The following is a 20,490-nucleotide window of genomic DNA, read 5'->3' as shown; positions in this document are numbered from 1 at the left end:
TACGCGGCGTATCAAGAGATACGCCGGCATAATACCTTTGTGGATCTGCCCCTATATGTATATAACAGCATATATTTACAGTGCATTAACCTTTTATAATCATATTCTGGCTGCACAATTTTTGATGCAGTTATGTATGTAATACTGTATGCAGCAATGACAAGCTCTTATAAGGAAACTCTAATGCAGAGGTGTCCATCGTTTTGATCTTCCCGGACCACATTGGAAGAAGAGGAATTTCCTTGGCCCAAACATAAAATACACTAATATTCCTTATTGTAGCTGATGAGCTGATGAGCAGAAAAAGCCTGACAGATTACAAGTTAACGATCACTGATAGAGAAAATGTACCTATATAATAAAACTTCAAATTTGTAATATTTTTAATTATAAAAGTAAGAGAGCAACATAAAAATAGTGCAACATTTGACACTGTTTTTACTAAACTAACGCAACAATATCTGGTTCGATGGATGTAGTAACAATTCTCAATGAATTCTCAAGGTTCTCATCAGATATTTTGGTTCTAATTTTGGCTTTTGTGTGTTTCATCCTTGAAAATAGTTGCTCACAAATATAGGTGCTGATGAAAACTGAATACATGAATAAGGCATGATTGTGAAGAGTAGGATATTTTTCTTTGGGAAGATAAAACATAAAAGTACAGTAAAGAAACCCTGTCAAATTTTTCTTTAGCCACATGTGTTCGCTAAGTGTAAACTGATTTTTAAAATTTTTAAGTAAGTTTATGATTTTGTGTTGGGCCACATTCATAGCCATCTTGGGCTGCATGTTCGGTATTAGAAAAAGTACAAGTTTGCAAGTTTGTAAACATATACAGTATGGGCCAGATTCTTAAAAGGCTTACGACGGCGCAACGCCATTTGCGCCGTTGTAAGTCCTAATCTGGCCCGGCGTATCTATGCGACTGATTCTTAGAATCAGTTACGCATAGATATCCCTTAGATCTGACAGGCGTAAGGCTCTTACGCTGTCAGATCTTAAATGCATGTTTTTTTCCCACCGCTAGGTGTCGCCTCGTCGTTTTCCCCGTCGTCTATGCTAATTATCTATTTACGGCGATTCCCGAACGTACGCGCGGACGACGCAATGAATTTACGACGTTTCCGTAAGCGTAAACTTGCCCCTGCTATATGAGGGGCAAGTTTACGAAGGTCCGTCGTAAGCCATGTTAAGTATGGCGTCGGGTCAGCGTCGTCTTTTTCCGTCGTTTACGTCGTTTTCGTAAGTCGTTCGCGAATACGACTTTACGTCAATGACGCTCACGTCGGCGTCATTGACGTTTTCCGTCGTGAGCTGGAGCATGTGCACTGGGCTATTTTTACGCCAGGCGCATGCGCACTTCGATCGTCGCGGGGGCGCGCTTAATTTAAATACAAGCCGCCCCTTTGAATTACGTGGCCTTACGCCGGGCCATTTACACTACGCCACCGCAAATTACGGAGCAAGTGCTTGGAGAATACGGCACTTGCTCCAGTAATTTACAGAGGCGTAGTGTAAATGGCTTACGCTACGCCGCCGCAGATTCTACCAGAATCTGGCCCTTAATGTATGTGTGTGTGTATATATATATATATATATATATATATATATATATATATATATACAGTATATATATTTATTATGTGTGTGTATATATATATATATATATATATATATATATATACACACACACATATATACACACACACACACACACACTGTATATATTGTACACTGCTCAAAAAAATTAAAGGAACGCTTTGAAAACACATCAGATCTCAATAGGAAAAAATATCCTATCATGCTGGATATCTATGCTGATATGGACTGGGTAATGTATAAGGAATGAAAGGATGCTACACCATTTGATGGAAAATAAAAATTATCAACCGACAGAGGGTTGAATTCAAAGGCCCCAAAAATCAACGTAAAAAAAAAATGATGCAGCAGGCTAGTCCATTTTGCTGAAAATTCATTTCAGCAACTCAAAATGAAACTCAGCCATTTGTATGGCCCCCACATCCTTGTATGCATGCCTGAAAACTTTGGGCATGCTCCTAATGAGATGGCGGGTGGTGTCCTGGGGTATTTCCTCCCAGATCTGGACAAGGTCATAACTGAGCTCCTGAACAGACTGAGGTGCAACCCGGTGGTGTCGGATGGACCAAAACATAATGTTCTATTGGATTTAGGTCAGGCAAGTGTGAGGGCCATTCAATGTTATCAATTCCTTCATTCTCCAGGAACTGGATGCATACTCTTGCCACATGAGGCCGGGCATTGTCGTGCACCAGGAGGTACCTAGGACCAACTGCACCAGCGTAGGGTCTGACAATGGGTCCAAGGATTTCTTCCCGATACCCAATAGCAGTCAGGGTGCCATTGTTTAGCCTGTAGAGGTCTGTGCGTCCCTCCATGGATAAGCCTCCCCAGACCATCACTGACCCACCACCAAACCGGTCATGCTGAACGATGAACGATGAACGATCAGCATAATGTTCTTCATGGCTTCTCTAGACCCTTTCACGTCTGTCACATGTCCTCAGAGTGTTCAATGGAAAATGTCAATCAAGCTCCACAGTGCCGGGCAGTGAGCACAGGTCAAACTAGAGGACATTAGGCCCTCAGGCCATCCTAAAGTCTGTTTCTAAATGTTTGGTCAGAGAAATTCACACTAGTGGCCTGCTGGAGGTCATTTTGTAGAGCTCTGGCAGTGCTCATCCTGCACAAAGGAACAGATTCCGGTCCTGCTGATGAGTTAAGGACCTTTTCAAGCCCTGTCGAGCTGTCCTAGGACCTTCTAAGGCCCTGTCTCCTGGATTCTCCTCCATGCTTTTGAGACTGTGCTGGGAGACACCTTCTGGCAATGGCACATATTGATGTGCTATCCTGGAGGAGTTGGACTTCCTGTGCAACCTTTATAGGGTCCAGGTATCACTTCATGCTACCAGTAGTGACACTGACCCTTGTCAAATAGCACTGGCCGATAACCTGTAAAGCCATTCCTGTTTTGGAGGTTGTTTCATTGTTTCCCATCTAGTGCACCTGTTAATTTCATTAACACCAAAGCAGCTCAAACTGATTAACAACCCCCTCTGCTACTTAAGGCCTGTAAAATGTAGAAGGAGGCATTTGACAATGTGTCATGTGTTATGTCAATAGTGTCTTCTTCCCAGGCGTTTTGTTCCAAATATTCAAGACTTATGCTGCATACACACGATAATTTTTCGGGTTGTAAAAAACTACGTTTTTTCAGGCTCTAGAAAAAACAACTTTTTTTTCAACCTGATCATTAAAACGGCCTTGCCTACACACGATCATGAAAAAAAAATGCTCTAGCAAAGCGCGGTGACATACAACACGTACGACGGCACTATAAAGGGGAAGTTCCATTCGGATGACGCCACCCTTGGGGCTGCTTTAGCTGATTTCGTGTTAGTAAAGACGATTCGCGCTTTTCTGTCTGTTACAGCGTGATGAATGTGCTTACTCCACTACGAACGGTAGTTTTACCAGATTAACCGGTCAATCATGATCTACCCTTCAATTGCATGTACACATCCCTGCCTTGCCAAACCAACCCCACTGCCCTACTTACTAGTAATACCTGTACACTGCTCTACATACTACTGACCTCTGTACACTGCTCTACATACTACTGACCTCTGTACAATGCCCTACTTACTACTAACCTCTGTACACTGCCCTACATACCTACTGACCTCTGTACACTGCTCTACATACTACTGACCTCTGTACACTGCTCTACATACTACTGACCTCTGTACACTGCTCTTCATACTACTGACCTCTGTACAATGCTCTACATACTACTGACCTCTGTACATTATACTACATCCTATTTACCTTTGTACACTGCTCTACATACTACTGACCCCTGGACACTGCCCTACCTAATACTAATCCCTGGACACTGCCCTACATACTACTTACACTGGTCAGAACTCAGAGCAGATATCTAGGTCTGAAACTAGTCAAGCAAATCAGGCTTAAGTACCAGATGTTCTGCTTTCAAGATGGACTCCGGCATCAGCCTTGTGGGAGCAACCAATTGCTCACCAGACATGAAAAAAAATTGTGGATAAACGTGAATGCTGAGTTTCTTAACCACTTGACCACTGGGCACTTAAACCCACTTAATAACCAGACCAATTTTCAGCTTTCGGTGCTCTCACATTTTGAATGACAATAACTCAGTCATACAACACTGTAACCAAATGAAATTTTTGTCCTTTTTTTCCCACAAATAGAGCTTTCTTTTGGTGGTATTTGATCACCTCTGCGGTTTTTATTTTTTTCGCTATAAATGAAAAAAGAATGAAAATTTTGTAAAAAAATGAATTTTTCTTCATTTCTATTATAACATTTTGCAAAAAATGAATTTTTCTTCATAAATTTGGCCTAAAATGTATACTGCTACATATCTTTGGTTAAAAAAAATTTGGATATTATTTAGTCTGGGTGAAAGTTATAAGGTCTACAAGCTATGGTACCAATTACTGAAAATTTATCAATTTGATCACATCTGATGTACTGACAGCCTCTCTCATTTCTTGAGACCCTAACATGCCAGAAAAGTACAAATACCCCCTAAATGACCCCTTTTTGGAAAGAAGACATTCCAAGGTATTTAGAAAGAGGCATGGTGAGTTTTTTGAAGTTGTCATTTTTTCCCACAATTCTTTGCAAAATCAAGGTTTTTTTTATTTTTATTTTTTTCCCACAAAAGTTTCATATTAGCAGGTTATTTCTCACACACAGCATATGCATACCACAAATTACACCCCAAAACACATTCTGCTATTCCTCCCGAGTATGGCGATACCACATGTGTGAGACTTTTACACAGCGTGGCCACATACAGAGGCCCGACATGCAGGGAGCACCATCAGGCGTTCTGGAGCACCCAGACCAGTTCTGACATTTCTCTCCTACATGTAAAAATCATAATTTATTTGCTAGAAAATTACATAGAACCCCAAAACATTATATATGCTTTTTTAGCAAAGACCCTAGAGAATACAATGGCGGTCGTTGCAACTTTTTATCGCGCATGGTATTTGCACAGCAATTTTTCGAACGCATTTTTTTGGGAAATAAAACAGTTTTGTGCTTTTTAAAAAAAAAAACATTAAAGTTAGCCCAATGTTTTTGCATAATATGAAAGATGAAGTTACGCCGAGTAAATAGATACCCAACATGTCACCCTTCAATATTGCACACGCTTGTGGAATGGCGCCAAACTTCGCTACTTAAAAATCCCCATAGGTGACGTTTTAAATGTTTTTACTGGTTACATGTTTTTAGTTACAGAGGAGGTCTGGGGCCAAAATGATTGCTCTCGCTCTAACGTTCGCAGCGATACCCCACATGTGTGGTTTGAACACCGTTTTCATATGTGGGCGGGACTTACGTACACATTCGCTTCTGTATACGAGCACGCGGGAACAGGGGCGCTTTAAATATTTATTTTTTATTTTTATTGTTCATTTTACTTTATTTATTTTAGTTTGACACGTTTTTCCCCAAAAATAAATGTTTTGATCACTTTTATTCCAATTACAAGGAATGGAAACATCCCTTGTAATAGGAATATAGCATGACAGGTCCTCTTTACAGTGAGATATGGGGTCAATAAGACCCCACATCTCACCTCTAGGCTGGGAAGCCTGAAAAAAAACAAGAAAAAAAACGATCCTGGCTTCGATCGCAGCGGTGAGTCAGAAGAAGCACCGGAGGGCGAAGGGAGTGGGGATGTCCCTTTTTGCCTCCCGTAAGAACGATCAAGAGGCGGAACAGCCGCCATGATCGTTCTTATGGTGTAGAGAATCGCCGGCTGAAAAAAATGATATCTGAATGATGCCTGTAGCTGCAGGCATCATTTAGATATCCCTGCACAAAGTCAAGGACCTCATATGACGTGGGCGGGAAGTGGTTAAAACACATTTTTTTCCCCAGAGTATTTTCTGGGTATTGCAGAGTATTGGCCGGGGTATTGCAAAGTATTGGCCGGGGTATTGCAAAGTATTGGTGCGGGGGTATTGCAGAGTATTGGTGTGGGGGTATTGCAGAGTATGGTGCGGGGGTATTGCAGAGTATTGGTGCGGGGGTATTGCAGAGTATTGGTGCAGGGGTATTGCAGAGTATTGTGTGGGGGGTATTGCAGAGTATTGTGTGGGGGGTATTGCAGAGTATTGTGTGGGGGGTATTGCAGAGTATTGTGTGGGGGGTATTGCAGAGTATTGTGTGGGGGGTATTGCAGAGTATGGTGCGGGGGTATTGCAGAGTATTGTGTGGGGGGTATTGCAGAGTATTGTGCGGGGGGTATTGCAGAGTATTGTGCGGGGGGTATTGCAGAGTATTGTGCAGGGGTACTGCAGAGTATTGCGCGGGGGGTATTGCAGAGTATTGTGCGGGGGTACTGCAGAGTATTGCGCAAGGGGTACTGCAGAGTACTGGCAGGGGGTACTGCAGAGTATTGCGCGGGGGTATTGCAGAGTATTGCGCGGGGGTATTGCGCGGGGGTATTGCAGAGTATTGCGCGGGGGTATTGCAGAGTATTGCGCGGGGGCATGGCAGAGTATAGAGTATTGCGCGGGGGTATTGCAGAGTATTGGTGCGGGGGTATTGCAGTGTATTGTGTGGGGGGTATTGCAGAGTATTGTGCGGGGGTATTGCAGAGTATTGAGCGGGGGTATTGCAGAGTATTGAGCGGGGGTATTGCAGAGTATTGCGCGGGGGTATTGCAGAGTATTGCACGGGGGTATTGCAGAGTATTGCGCGGGGGTATTGCAGTGTATTGTGTGGGGGGTATTGCAGAGTATTGTGCGGGGGTATTGCAGAGTATTGTGCGGGGGTATTGCAGAGTATTGTGCGGGGGTTTTGCAGAGTATTGCGCGGGGGTATTGCAGAGTATTGCGCGGGGGTATTGCAGAGTATTGCGCGGGGGTTTTGCAGAGTATTGCGCGGGGGGTTTGCAGAGTATTGCGCGGGGGTTTTGCAGAGTATTGCGCGGGGGTTTTGCAGAGTATTGCGCGGAGGTATTGCAGAGTATTGCGCAGGGGGTATTGCAGAGTAATTGCGCAGGGAAGGCAGAGCATTGCAGAGTATTGCGCAGGGAAGGCAGAGTATTGCAGGGGTTAATGCAGGGATGGCTGAGCAGGGATGGATGGATCTGTGACTGCAATAGTCACAGATCCATCCCACACTGCTGCTGCCATCCGCGCTCTCCTCTCACACTGTACCGATCGGTACAGCGAGAGGAGGGAGGAACCGGCGTCATCAAATGACGCCGGTTTGTTTACCTGTGATCGCGCCGTCATTGGACGGCGCGATCACATGGTAAAAGACCGCTGTTGTCGGTCAGTTACCGTGATCTGGTGGTTAACTGGTTAATGAAGCTAAATTTTAAGGTAGGCTAAGTTTATATTTTTACGCCCTCTTTACTTTTTATTGGATGTTTGTTAGTTATTTTTATTTTAAAAAGGGTGCTGCACCCCAGTGATCTTTGATCTCTCCCATGTTGTGCAGGTAGATCTCCATCTCTCAAAGATAGCCTACCCCTGCCCTAGTTTATCCCAAATTAAAAAAAAGTTGGCTTTAGATATCATTTATTATATACAGAGATACTACGTATTGATTTTTAAACAATGGGCCAGTTTTAAACTGCAGTTGTTAACACACATACAATATTTTCTAATAGAATGTATGTATTTCTGGGTGAATGATTTTTTTCAAGCAACTGGTCATTTTTATATTACCATCAGAAAGAGAAAATGTGAACATGCTGTATTGAGTACAGTAAGTCAATGTATTTGAGGCACAGAAGTACAGGTGCAGAATCCAGGGCACGAAGGGCTGTTACAGCTGTCCCATAATTCCCGGAAAAGCGCAGTCTTTACCACATGAACAGCTCTTGGTTAAAGGGCCCTGTACCCTGTACTCTCATTGATTGTGAACATTGATTACTATTTCAGTTATGTTAGCTAAACTGCTTGAAAATACAGAGTTAGGTAGGGGATAAGTCACCACTAAAGTACCTGATATACTGTATAATATATATGAAGACAGCATGTGGTAGTTCTTACTAAGAAATTCTTATTAGACAGAGTTGGCCTTGAAATAGTCTGCAGAACCTGGGTCATTTCAGTTCACTTGGGTCATGTTAAGTAGAGAGCAAGTGGCTTAGCACTGTAGCTGGACCTGTGTACTGGTGATATTTGAGTATGATCTTAGAAAGGTCACTCTGTACCACTCAGAAATGAACGGGATTATTCAAGCTAAAGGTTAGACAGCATTTTAGAGGGAAAACATTTCTATGTAACTTCACCTGAACTTGAAGGCTTCTTAAAGTGGTTGTAAACCCATATAAAAAAAAACCTGCAAGACAAAGGCATAATGAGCTAGTATGCGTTGCATACTAGCTTATTATGAAACACTTGCCTTAGATGACCGGCGATATGTCTCCCAGAGTTATTTCCGGGTTTGCAGGCTCTGGCGCTGTGATGTCATGTACACCGGAGCCGCCAGTCACGGCACAGGCCCTTTAGAAACTGCACGATCGAGATGTTTCTTCAGTGTGCATGCGCCGATAATGTCGGCGCAATCGTATATGGTAAATATCTCCTAAACCATGCAGGTTTAGAAGATAGTTACAGTACCATCAGGTAAGCCTTATTATAGGTGTAGCATTACCCCCGAAGGAGCTGCTGGTTGTTTTGGGTGGCACATTTACCTTGTGGCTCTTCCGAATTCCTAGGGGTGAATGGTGCATTTAGTAGAATTAAAGGAATGTCCACAACAGGTGCTCTTTGCTGTGCTCTTTATTACCCAGCCGGGTAAAAACAATAAAACTTGTGGTGAGGAGAGTAAAGTTGAAGGAAGAAAGGAGAATAGCAAATTCAGGCGTGGTGATAGGGAAACAGTCCTGCTCCCAAACATAACACTTCTCTGCGCCACTCCTGCTTAAGTGGGCTTAGCGTACCCGGACAGGCCTCTCTCACTGACCTGGCAGCTGGAGTATCACTCGAACCTTTGTAGGATAAAGTCTCTGCCACAGACCCTCCTTAAATGGAACTTCAGGGAGACACCTCTGCCACAGGCCCTCTCTGACTGCAGTTAAGGAGGCAACCCTCCTTAGGTGAATTACGCCTGGATCAGTGGATCTCCTTCTTTTTGTCGCCCAGGTACCGACTGACAGGTGATCAATCCTTCAGTGTCCGGCTACCTTGATCCCCGTTGGTTTGTCGAGGCCCTTTTGGATCACCAGCCTCTCAATGGCGCTCCTCAGACGGACACCCCACCGAACATCAATACCGCTTGGGATCCTCAAAGGTGGGAATCCAGTCGCTCACTGGGTCCCCGTCGCTGCTCAGATGTTCCGGGCCATCGTGGCCCCAGAACCAGGAACACCGCGTGGGACGCACACCCCGGCCAGGTAGGCCATAACGCCGGGGCGCCGTGATGTGGCCACCCTAAAGGTGGGTGCCACACTGGACGAAGGAGAACCCAGAACCAATAGCGTCTGCCCCATAAATACCCTCCCCCAGCATGCACAGCAAGGCTCAACCCTCCTGATTGGCTGCGGGGGAAGAGCACCCAAACCTTGACTCCACTGCTGCCATCTACTGCACAGGGGTGGGAAAGACGCCCCAGCACAACAGAATGAGCCCACAGCACAGCCAAGCTGAGACCGAGACCCTGTTTTGCACATAACAATTTGGATCAGAGTTTAACTACACTCTGATCTCCCTCTAAATTTAAACAGCACCGGTACTTAAAGTAACCAGGCACTACACAGGCTAACCTGTAGGTACAAGTGGTGTAATAGGGTTTACAACTACTTTTAAGCAAACATTTGCCAAGCTTGTATGCACTTTAAATTCCTTTACACTATTGCTTTCCTAATAAATAAATGACTAAATGAAGGAAAATTTTATAAACAGCTAATTGAAACTATTGGAAAAAGAGAAATTTCAAGGTGTTTTCGGTTTTGGATCAGCTAAAATCATCACCCCTAGCTCCAAAGTCAAAAGTCTCGGGGTCATCTTCGACACCTTCATGACAATGGACGCACAAATAGGGTCAGTAGTCAGCAGAGCGCACAATCTGTTGCGCCTACTACGCAGACTTATTCCATTTATCCCCAAAGAAGACGTAGCAGTCGTGGTGGGAACAATCGTGAATTCCAGACTGGACTATGCTAACGCCCTGTACCTCGGACTCCCAAAGTACCAAATCTCCCGTCTGCAAGTCGTTCAGAATACGGCCGCCAGACTGGTGACTGGGAAAAAAAAATGGGAATCAATCTCACCTTCGTTGAGAACCCTTCACTGGCTGCCAGTAAAAGACAGAATTGCATTTAAAGCACTCTGACACATAAGTGCATCCATGGGAAGGCTCCGCAATATCTTTGCGACAAGATAGAACCTCACAATTCGAATCGCGTTCTGCGATCCACCGACCAAAATCTGGTCAGGGTACCAAAAACCAAATACAAGTCCAAAGGAGAAAGAAGGTTTGCTTTTCAGGGTCCTAGACTATGGAACGCTTTACCAACCAGCGTTCGGTTGGAGGAAAACCACCTGACTTTCAGAAGACGGATCAAAACTCTGCTCTTTTGATATCATGAGACACGAACAACTAGCGCCCAGAAGCGATTCAGTTCGCATGCGCCGTGCTTTATAAGTTTTTTCATTCATTCATTCATTCAAATGTAAATGTGTAATACTTTTGGTAATTAATTCTCAGCTGGATTGAGCAACATTTTTATATACACTATGGGCCAGATTCACAGAATAGATACGACGACGGCGTATCTCCTGATACACCGTCGTATCTCTTGTCTCTTGTCCTATCTAGATAGCCCTAAGATCCGACAGGTGTAATTGACTTACACTGTCGGATCTTAGGATGCAATACTTCGGCCGCCGCTGGGGGGATTTCGCTTCGTATTCCAGCGTCGGGTATGCAAATGAGGATTTACGCCGATCCACGAAGGTTTTCGCGTTCGTTACGTCGTCGCTAGTAATTTTTTCCCGTCGCAAAGTTACACCTGCTTTAACATGGCTTAACTTTAGTCGAGCCATGTTAAAGTATGGCCGTCGTTCCCGGGTCGAATTTCAATTTTTTTTTGTTTTGGCATAAGACGTCCGGGAATACGAATGGACGCTACGCACGTCGCCGTTCTAAAAAATGATGTCACATCGCGCAAAGCACGGCGGGAATTTCTAAACTGAGCATGCGCAGTACGTCCGGCACGGGAGCGCGCCTAATTTAAATGGTACACGGCCCATTTGAATTGGGCGGGCTTGCGCCGGAAGTGTTTACGATACACCGCCGCAAGTTTACAGGTAAGTGCTTTGTGGATCAGGCACTTACACTGAAAACTTGCGGCGGTGTAACGTAAACGGGTTACGTTGCGCCGCCGCAATTGTACTTGAATCTGGCCCTATATTACCAAAAGTATTGGGAAGCCTGCCTTTACACGCACATACTGACATCCCAATCTTATGCCGCGTACAAACGACCGCTTTTAATGTCATGGAAAAAAACTAAATTTTTTTCGACGTGATTCTCATCAAACCTGCCTTGCATACACACGATCGTGAAAAAAAAATGCTCGAGCAAAGCGCGGTGACGTACAAAACGTACAACGGCACTACAAAGGGAAAGTTCCATTCTAATAGCGCCACCCTTTGGGCTTGATTATGCAAATTTCCCTTCTCATAACTTGCTTCTGAGCATGTACTTTTTTTTCCCCGTCGTTAAAAGACTTTTTAATGACGTAAAAAACGTTGAGAAAAAATAGAGCATGTTCTAAATTTTTAATGGCCATTTTCACGTCGAGAAAAATGCTCTGAAGCCTACACACGGTCGTTTTTAATGACCAATTTAAAAAATTGCATTTTTCTCGTCATGAAAAACGGTCGTGTGTATGTGGCATTAGGGTTCAAGTCAAGTTCCTTCACCCCAAACTCGTTCATCCATGTCTTTATTGACCTAGCTTTGTGCATTGGTCCAAATCATTTGATGGAAGGGGGATTATGATGTGAGGGTTGTTTTTCAGGGGTTGGGCTTGGCCCCTTATTTCCAGTGAAGAAAGGCGCCAACATACCAAGACATTTTGGATAATTTCATGCTCCCAACTTTGTGGGAACAGTTTGGGGATGGCTCCTTCCTGTGCCAACATGACTGCACACCAGTGCACAAAGCAAGGTCAAAAAAGACATGGATGAAGAGTTTGGGGGGAAGGAACGTGACTGGCCTGCACAGAGTTCTTTTTTTATTATTATTATTTATTTTTATTTTATCAAAATACCAACATACAAAAGTAGAAAAAAAAATGTCTTCAAACTGCAATTTTACATATAGCATTAATACATTTACAATTTCCATCCCCCCATGACCCATATCCTATCTCTCACTTGAAATCTTTATTTTATTTACTACATAATTCTGACCTCAACCTAATAAAATACCTTTGAGATGAATTAGAGTGGAGACTGTGAGCCAGGCCTTCTCGTCCAACATCAGTGCCTGACCTCACAAATGCGCTTCTAGAGGAATGGTCAAACATTCCCATAGACACACTCCTAAACCTTGTGTACAGCCTTCCTAGAAGAGTTGAAGCTGTTATCGCTTCAAAGGGTGGGCCAACTCAATATTAAATCCTATGGACTAAGACTGGGATGCCAATAAAGTTCAGATATCTCTGAATGAATGAACTGCAAGTCCTACCGTAACAAATCGGGGCCTGCCCAAGACTGCAGTCTAAGACCGCGTACACACGATCGGTCAAAACCGATGAAAACGGACTGAAGGACTGTTTTTATCGGTCCAAACCGATCGTGTGTGGGCCCCATCGGTCAGTTATCCTTCGGTCAAAAAACTTAAAACTTGCTTTAAAATTTAACTGATGGACGCCTAACCGATAGGTCAAAACCAATCGTTAGTATGCAAAAGCATCGGTTAAAAACCTGCGCATGCTCAGAATCAAGTCAACGCATGCTTGGAAGCATTGAACTTCGTTTTTTCTTTCAGCACGTTGTTGTGTTTTACGTCACCGCGTTCTGACACGATCGTTTTTTTAACCGATGGTGTGAAGGCGCGACGGACCATCAGTCAGCTTCATCGGTTAACCGATGACAACGGTCCTTCGGACTGTTCTCATCGGATGGCCTGTACGCGGCCTTAGTCTCCCAGTTGCTGCATTAAGGTGGTGGCAGAGACAGAGCACATCTTGCTCCAAGATATAATATAGTATACAGGTACCAATGCACACTGTATTCACTTTATTGGTCTTGAGCCCAATGTGGGTGATACATATCAGAGGAAAGCGGCCAATAGGCTGGGATTTGAGTTGATTTGTGCCTGTCTTTAATTTCTCTAAGGCCCCGTACACACGACCGGATCTATCCGCTGGGATTGATCCGCGGATCAGTTCCAGCAGATAGATCCGGTCGTGTGTACGTCCGAGCGGACATTTTCAGGCGGATAAAAATCCAGCCGACGGATTCCCAGCGGATAAAAATTTCTTAGCATGCTAAGAAATCTATCCGCTGGAATCCAGTCCAGCGGACTGATCCGGTCGTCTGTACAGACTCACCGGATCAGTCCGTCCGCTCCCATCCCTCGCATGCGTCGTAATGATTCGACGCATGCGTGGAAGTATTTACCTTCCAGGGTCACGCACGTCGCCGCGTCATCGTCGCGGCGACGGCGCGGCCACGTCACCGCGGATGTATTCCACGGGGATTTCGATCTGATGGTGTGTACAGCCATCAGATTCAAATCCGCCAGATATCCTCTCATCTGTACGAGGCTTTACACTGAAGTTGAAAACAGTGTGTGGCGTTACCTGTTGCTATATTATACCAGTCCCATCTGTCACAGTGACAAAGAGACTTGTAGTTCTCAATGAAACACAATGCAGTATTCGCCACACTTGTAGTCCATTGACATTTCCTCAAATTCTCTAACTGTAATGCCTTGTACACACGACCGAACATGTCCACTGACCAGTTTCCGCGGACATGTCCGACCGTGTGTAGGGCCTAGCGCACATTTTTCCGGCCTAGCGGACAGGTTTCCAGCGGACAAAAATTTCTTAGCATGCTAAGAAACTTATCCAGTGGAAACCTGTCCGTCGGACATGTGCGATGGTTAGTACACCTAACCATCTGACTGAAATCCCCTGCATGCGTCAAAGTGATTCGACGCATGCGTGGAAGCATTGAACTTCCTGGTTCGCGCACGTCGCCGCCACGTCACCGCGTTTTCTGTCCGCGGGGAATTTGGTCTGATGGTGTGTACACACATCAGACCAAAACCTCCCAGCAGACATGTCCGATGAAAACGGTCTGCGGACCGTTTACATCGGACATGTTTGGTCGTCTGTACAAGCCCTAAGTCCAAAACTCAGTACAGACATAGAACTGGAGGAAGATTTCACAAAAGTCTGGAATTGCACCCACCATACACTAATCAAAGGTACATTGCTTTGCAAGCTGGTATGCAAAAATAAATAAATAAATGCACACCTTTTTCTGCAAATATACAGTAAGTGCATTTATCATTGTTCTGCAAAAGATAGGGCATATACCTAAGTAAGGCAACAGCAGTGCAATTATTATGTGCTGCCTATTGGTACCGGTTTCAATCTTAAAATTGATTCCTATGCCCCTGTACATAGAGCCTTGGCTTACACATAAGTCACAATTATGTACCCTGTTGCTACGGTATGATTCAAGTGTCAAATGGCAGAGCTTCAGTGGGTAGTGTAGACATTTTGACAGTTGAATGACAAGAGGTGGGTGATTAATCTCAGCTTGGTAAGAAGCTTATGTTCTATATACAGCTTGGGCATGGGGTCCAAGTAGCCCTGCATAAATATAGGGATCAAGTTGAAGAATGACATGGGTACTTTCAGCACCGTGGCATTTTAGCACTATTGTTACTTTTGGTAAGTGTGCAGTATCTCCTTCTGAGCAATAATAGACACAATGTAGTTCTGCATATAAAATTCTAAGGAAAATGTATAATTAAAGTGTATGTTACTCCAACATTTCATATTTCTCACATGTGTCTATGTTACCGTGTACTTGTATTAACCACTTAAGACCCGGACCATTATGCAGGTTAAGGACCTTGCCCTTTTTGCGATTCGGCACTGCGTCGCTTTAACTGACAATTGCGCAGTCGTGCGACGTGGTTCCCAAACAAAATTGGCGTCCTTTTTTCCCCACAAATAGAGCTTTCTTTTGGTGGTGTTTGAGCACCTCTGCGGTTTTTATTTTTTGCGCTATAAACAAAAATAGAGCGAAATTTTGAAAAAAAATATTTTTTTCTATAATAAATACCCCCCAAAAATATATAAAAAAAATGTTTTTCCTCAGTTTAGGCCGATACGTATTCTTCTACCTATTTTTGGTAAAAGAAAATCACAATAAGCGTTTATCAATTGGTTTGCGCAAAAATTATAGCGTTTCCAAAATAGGGGATAGTTTTATTGCATTTTTATTAATATTTTTTTTTTTACTACTAATGGCGGCGATCATCGATTTTTTTTTCGTGACTACGACATTATGGCGTACACATCGGACAATTTTGACACATTTTTGGGACCATTGTCATTTTCACAGCGAAAAGTGCTATAAAAATGCACTGTTTACTGTGAAAATGACAATTGCAGTTTAGGAGTTAACCACTAGGGGGCACTGTAAGGGTTAAGTGTGACCTCATATGTGTTTCTAACTGTAGGGGGGCGGGGCTGGATGTGTGATGTCAGTGATCATCTTTCCCTATATCAGGAAACAGACGATCACTGACACTGCCACAATGAAGAACGGGGAAGGTGTGTTTACACACACCTCTCCCCGTTCTTCAGCTCCGGTGACCGATCGTGGGACACCAGCGGTGATCGGGCCTGCGGGTTCCGCGGGCGCGGTCACAGACCAACGGCTGGGCAGTTGAAGAGGACGTACAGGTACGTGATTGTGCCCAGCCGTGCCATTCTGCTGACGTATATCGGTGTGAAGGGGTCCTTAAGTGGTTAAAAGGTATCCTGTTCTCTTTGCATTTGTGGTGGCCCTGCCAGCCCTCTGCTTTCCTATTTCAAACTGACCACTCTAGGGCATGAGGCACATACATTCTAGCAGGGTCAGTTTGTTTCTTTGCATTCTACTTAGGAGCCCAGCCTTCCCGTACACCAGTGGTCAGACTTCTGCTGACAACGGGCTGAGTCTGTGCGTCATTCAAGCTGCTGGTGCTGTTGCTTGTAAAAGAAGTGTTTATTCATTAACGTTTTCGCCATGGTATTTATATTAGCTAAGTGCTAAACCAAAGCACCACCCAGCAATACATAGCCTACATACATAGCCTACAAAACCTACATAGCCTTCACTTCTTTGTATGGTTGGGCTGTAAGTAAACTCTGTGATATTGACCTTATTGCTTGTCTATTTTATTAAAACATGTTGCAAGTCTTGCAAAAACGGCAAGCCTGGAAGACTGGTTCACCCAACTCCAGCTCAAATGATAGGATGTAAGAACAACCAGTAATGGACTGTTCATTAATGGTTCAATCTTTGTGAGCTCAAAGTAAACCACTTTGAATCTAATAAAGCATAGTGTTATGTTATTTTCAGTTATTCCTTCAATCAAATTGCATTGAGTTACTAATTTTCCTAGTTCGCTGTTTACTCTGTAATGCTTTTTAATTTTAAGTGACTTATTCACAACCTACTAAAAGGTTAGTGTAATGCTAATTAATAATAGACTAAGAAAAAGCAACAAAATGGAAAAGTGTTCTTCACAGAATAGTATTTACAGTCAATTTGCAACCACAATTGTTTAACTAAACAGCATTAATATGTACGTATGTGCAGGTAAAATCTATTGTCTATCCTATGAATCTGAACGTACAGAAAAACATTAGGATTACCAAACAAATTCATGACAAACGGAGCAAAATGTTGGCTGAGGGAAGAAGGTGGCTATAAACTCATGACACTTGACATAATGAACCTTGGCTTGTTTCATGGCTCCACGGCGTTGATGTAATGCAAACTGGTTTTCTGCCTCTGCTTCATAGTGTGCTTTGGGATCTGTGGAAAACACAAAAAATAAAAAGGAACCATGTTTAGCAATTGCATACATCTATATAAAAAAGATTTTTGTAGGACTGTGCATCTTGTTGATGTCTGGCACAGTTAAAATGTGCGCTGTCAAGCAAGGATATTTCTCAGATGCATCACCTGTGCAGGTAGCCTGAGGCAACCATAGTTAGGTTTAGTTAGGAGAAAGTGGTGCATGTTATACACGTTGTGCCAAGGTTTCAGTAAAAGTTGATTCAACTGCTTAGAGCCTGGTCTGAAGTTACTCAAGGGGTGCATGTTAGATCTTGGCATATTACTAGGGAACTTGGGTCCATAACCGCATAATTGGGTATGTGTAAAACCACTACGATAGAGGTTCATTCAACAAGACAAGAAGGAAGAACAGCAACCAGTCATTGGCATGGTTCCTGGTTAGGTGACAGGTTTTCCAGTAGTTGAGGGGGGTTGGTGCTTTGACTCCCTCCCTAGCTGTCTGTCTCTGCTGGTCACCGGGAGTGGACTAGCATTATGGAGATTATTACCTGGTCATGTGTTACAGTGAAAGAAGAGTTAAGAGATACGCTAACTGGTGGATTGGGGCAGAGGTTCAGCCTACCGCTCGAATGCAACACTACAAGTATGTAGGACATGGGATGACCAACTTAAGGGGAAACTCCGTACTTTGGGTACTGCACACCTATGGATCATCTCTGAGTTGGGAAGCTGCCTTAATGTTTGACTCTTCACATGACCGCAGCTCCCGCCTTGTCCCTGAGGCATTGGTGCGCATGCCTTTAGGCAAAGTGTTACCAAATGTGCAAGGGTTAGGGACCCTGTTCAATGCCTGACATAGCCCAAAGAGCCCACCCCAGGGTAGGCCTCTAATGTGACCCTTGCTTGGCGCCCAATGAGGAGGGAAAACATGAAAGACATGACGACCACCCTATACCCCCTACCCTTTCAGAGTTCAGTATTTTTTAAAGCAACAACGAAACCCAATAAAATTATCTAAATGAAGTATTCAGAAGCAGAATAGGTATAGAAGTCAGATTTTAACTTTCAGGATTTGATTTAGTATAGGATCTAAGTGTTACATCTACTGTGTGTGAGTTTATGTCAAGACATGAAATCTAAGAAGTACTTGATCTCCAATAGATTCCACCTCACAGTGATGTTGACAAACTGCATGACAGATTGCAACCTTTGGGATTTCTTTACTTTTGACACCAGAAAGACAAACTAAAGAAAAGTAACAATAGAAGTATAACAAGTAGACAGGGGAAACACAGACAGGGTATGCAGCACCCAGATGAAAACCGACATCAGAGGTCAGGCTAAGGTTGTTAGCAGGATAGCAGACAGAATGTCTAGATAAAGTTGACAAGTTTGGATTCATCAATGAAGACAAGAAGCCAAAAACAAGTACAGGGGAGGGAAAAGAACATGGTTAAAAGGGCTAAGCCAAATACATAAATCAGGAAACCCCTAAATCAGGAAATCCCCTAAGGGAAGCATAAAAGGGAGAGGAACCCTCATGGATTGCTGAGACCAAGCGCAGATGGGAGGGCAAAGGCATAAACCAAAGCAGGGTATGATATAAGGGTGAAAGGGAAAGGACCTGGTAATGATAAAGAACAACAGCACAATACAACTGTATAAAAAATGCACAGAAAATAATTCAGACTGACAAAATTCATACAAACTGAATTATGACAATTTGGGGAAATTTATAACCAAAGTCATATTTACCGTATGGCACTCTTCTGACTTGAACAGCAAGATAAAAGGGACTGAACTAAATCAAAAGATTTAATTATCATAGTTGCAGGGTAATACTGAAGCACGTTTAAGCAGGAGATTTGTACAATAAAGTTCTCTAGATTTTGGGGGGTCCTGGAGTGCTCTTATATACCAACGTAATTGCCGCTTCCTTAAAGGAATGGGCATTGACAACCCAATAAGCGGACTTGAAAAATCTCCTTTTATGTTGTGAGTGCTGTCTGTCTGCTGGCCAATTATTTCCACAACTTCCCAGATTCCCTGCATCCTCTGCTGTTAACTTTAAATTTCTAAGGACTATATATCCCATGGTACCTTGCTGCCTGCAAGCAGTGTTTCCTGTGACTCTGCCTTGGAAAAGTAATCATACCCCTTGATATTTTCCAAATTTTTGTCATGTTACAACCAAAAACATGAATGTATTTTATTGGGATTTTATGTGATAGGCCCATACAAAGTGGTAAATAGTTGTGAAGTGGAAGGAAACTGACAAATGGTAATAAATAAATATGTAAAAAGTGTGGCATGCATTTGTATACAGCCCCCTTTACTCTGATACCCCTAAAATGTAGTGGAATCAATTGCCTTTAAAAATCACCTAATTAGTAAAGTAATAAATATAGTCCACCTGTGTGTAATTTATTCTCAGTATAAATACAGATGTTCTGTTAAGCCCTCATAGATTTGTTAGAGATCCTTAGTGAACAAACAGCATCATGAAGGTCAAGGAACACACCAGACAGGCCAGGGATAAAGTTGCGGAGAAGTTTAAAGCAGGGTTAGGTTATAAAAAAATATCCCAAGCTTTGAACATCTCACGGAGCACTGTTCAATCCATCATCCAAACATGGAAAGAGTGTGGCACAACTGCAATCCTACCAAGAAATAGCCATCCACCTAAACTGAAAGGCCAGGCAAGGAGAGCATTAATCAGAGAAGCAGCCAAAAGGTCCATGGTAACTTTGAAGGAGCTACACAGATCCACAGCTCAGGTGGGAGAATCTGTCCACAGGACAACTATTAGTCATGCACAAGTCTGGCCTTTATGGAATAGTGGCAAGATAAAAGCCATTGTTGAAAGAAAGCCATAAGAAGTCATGTTTTCAGTTTGCGAGAAGCCATGTGGGGGGCACAGCAAACATGTGGAAGATGGTGCTCTGGTCAGGTGAGACCAAAACATAAAGCCAAAACATAAAGCCAGAGCTACAAATGGTTTAGATCAAAGCATATTTATGTGTTAGAATGGCCCACTCAAAGTCCAGACCTCAATTCAATTGAGAATCTATGGCTTGATAATTGCTGTTCACAGACGCTCTCTGTCCAATGTGACAGAGCTTGAGCTATTTTGCAAAAAAGAATGGGCATAAATGTGACTCTCTAGATGTGTAAAGCTGTTAGAGACACCCCCAAAAAGACTTGCAGCTGTAATTGCAGCGAAAGGTGGTTCTACAAAGGGGGGCTGAATACAAATGCACACCACACGTTTCAGATATTTATTTGTTACAAACTTGGAAACCATTCATCATTTTCCTTCCACTTCACAATTATGTGCCACTTTGTGTTGGTCTATCACATAAAACCCCCAATAAAA

At 43.3% G+C, this 20,490-nt stretch overlaps 1 protein-coding gene across 2 annotated transcripts in view; it reads right to left on the bottom strand.

Annotated features, from left to right (window-relative positions):
- Nucleotides 1-20,490, bottom strand: part of PRKCQ (protein kinase C theta) — a 133,751-nt gene that overhangs the window by 46,046 nt on the left and 67,215 nt on the right. For both annotated transcript variants that reach the window (XM_040343262.1, XM_040343263.1), the window contains exon 5: nucleotides 16,967-17,129. In XM_040343262.1, the coding sequence (XP_040199196.1) occupies nucleotides 16,967-17,129 (163 nt within the window). The remainder of the gene's footprint in view (nucleotides 1-16,966; nucleotides 17,130-20,490) is intronic.

This window comes from Rana temporaria, chromosome 3, assembly GCF_905171775.1.
Source record: "Rana temporaria chromosome 3, aRanTem1.1, whole genome shotgun sequence".
In the NCBI taxonomy this organism is placed as follows: Eukaryota; Metazoa; Chordata; class Amphibia; order Anura; family Ranidae; genus Rana; species Rana temporaria.
The sequence above is the reverse complement of the archived record's forward strand: the minus strand, read 5'-3'. Positions and strand labels throughout refer to the sequence as shown.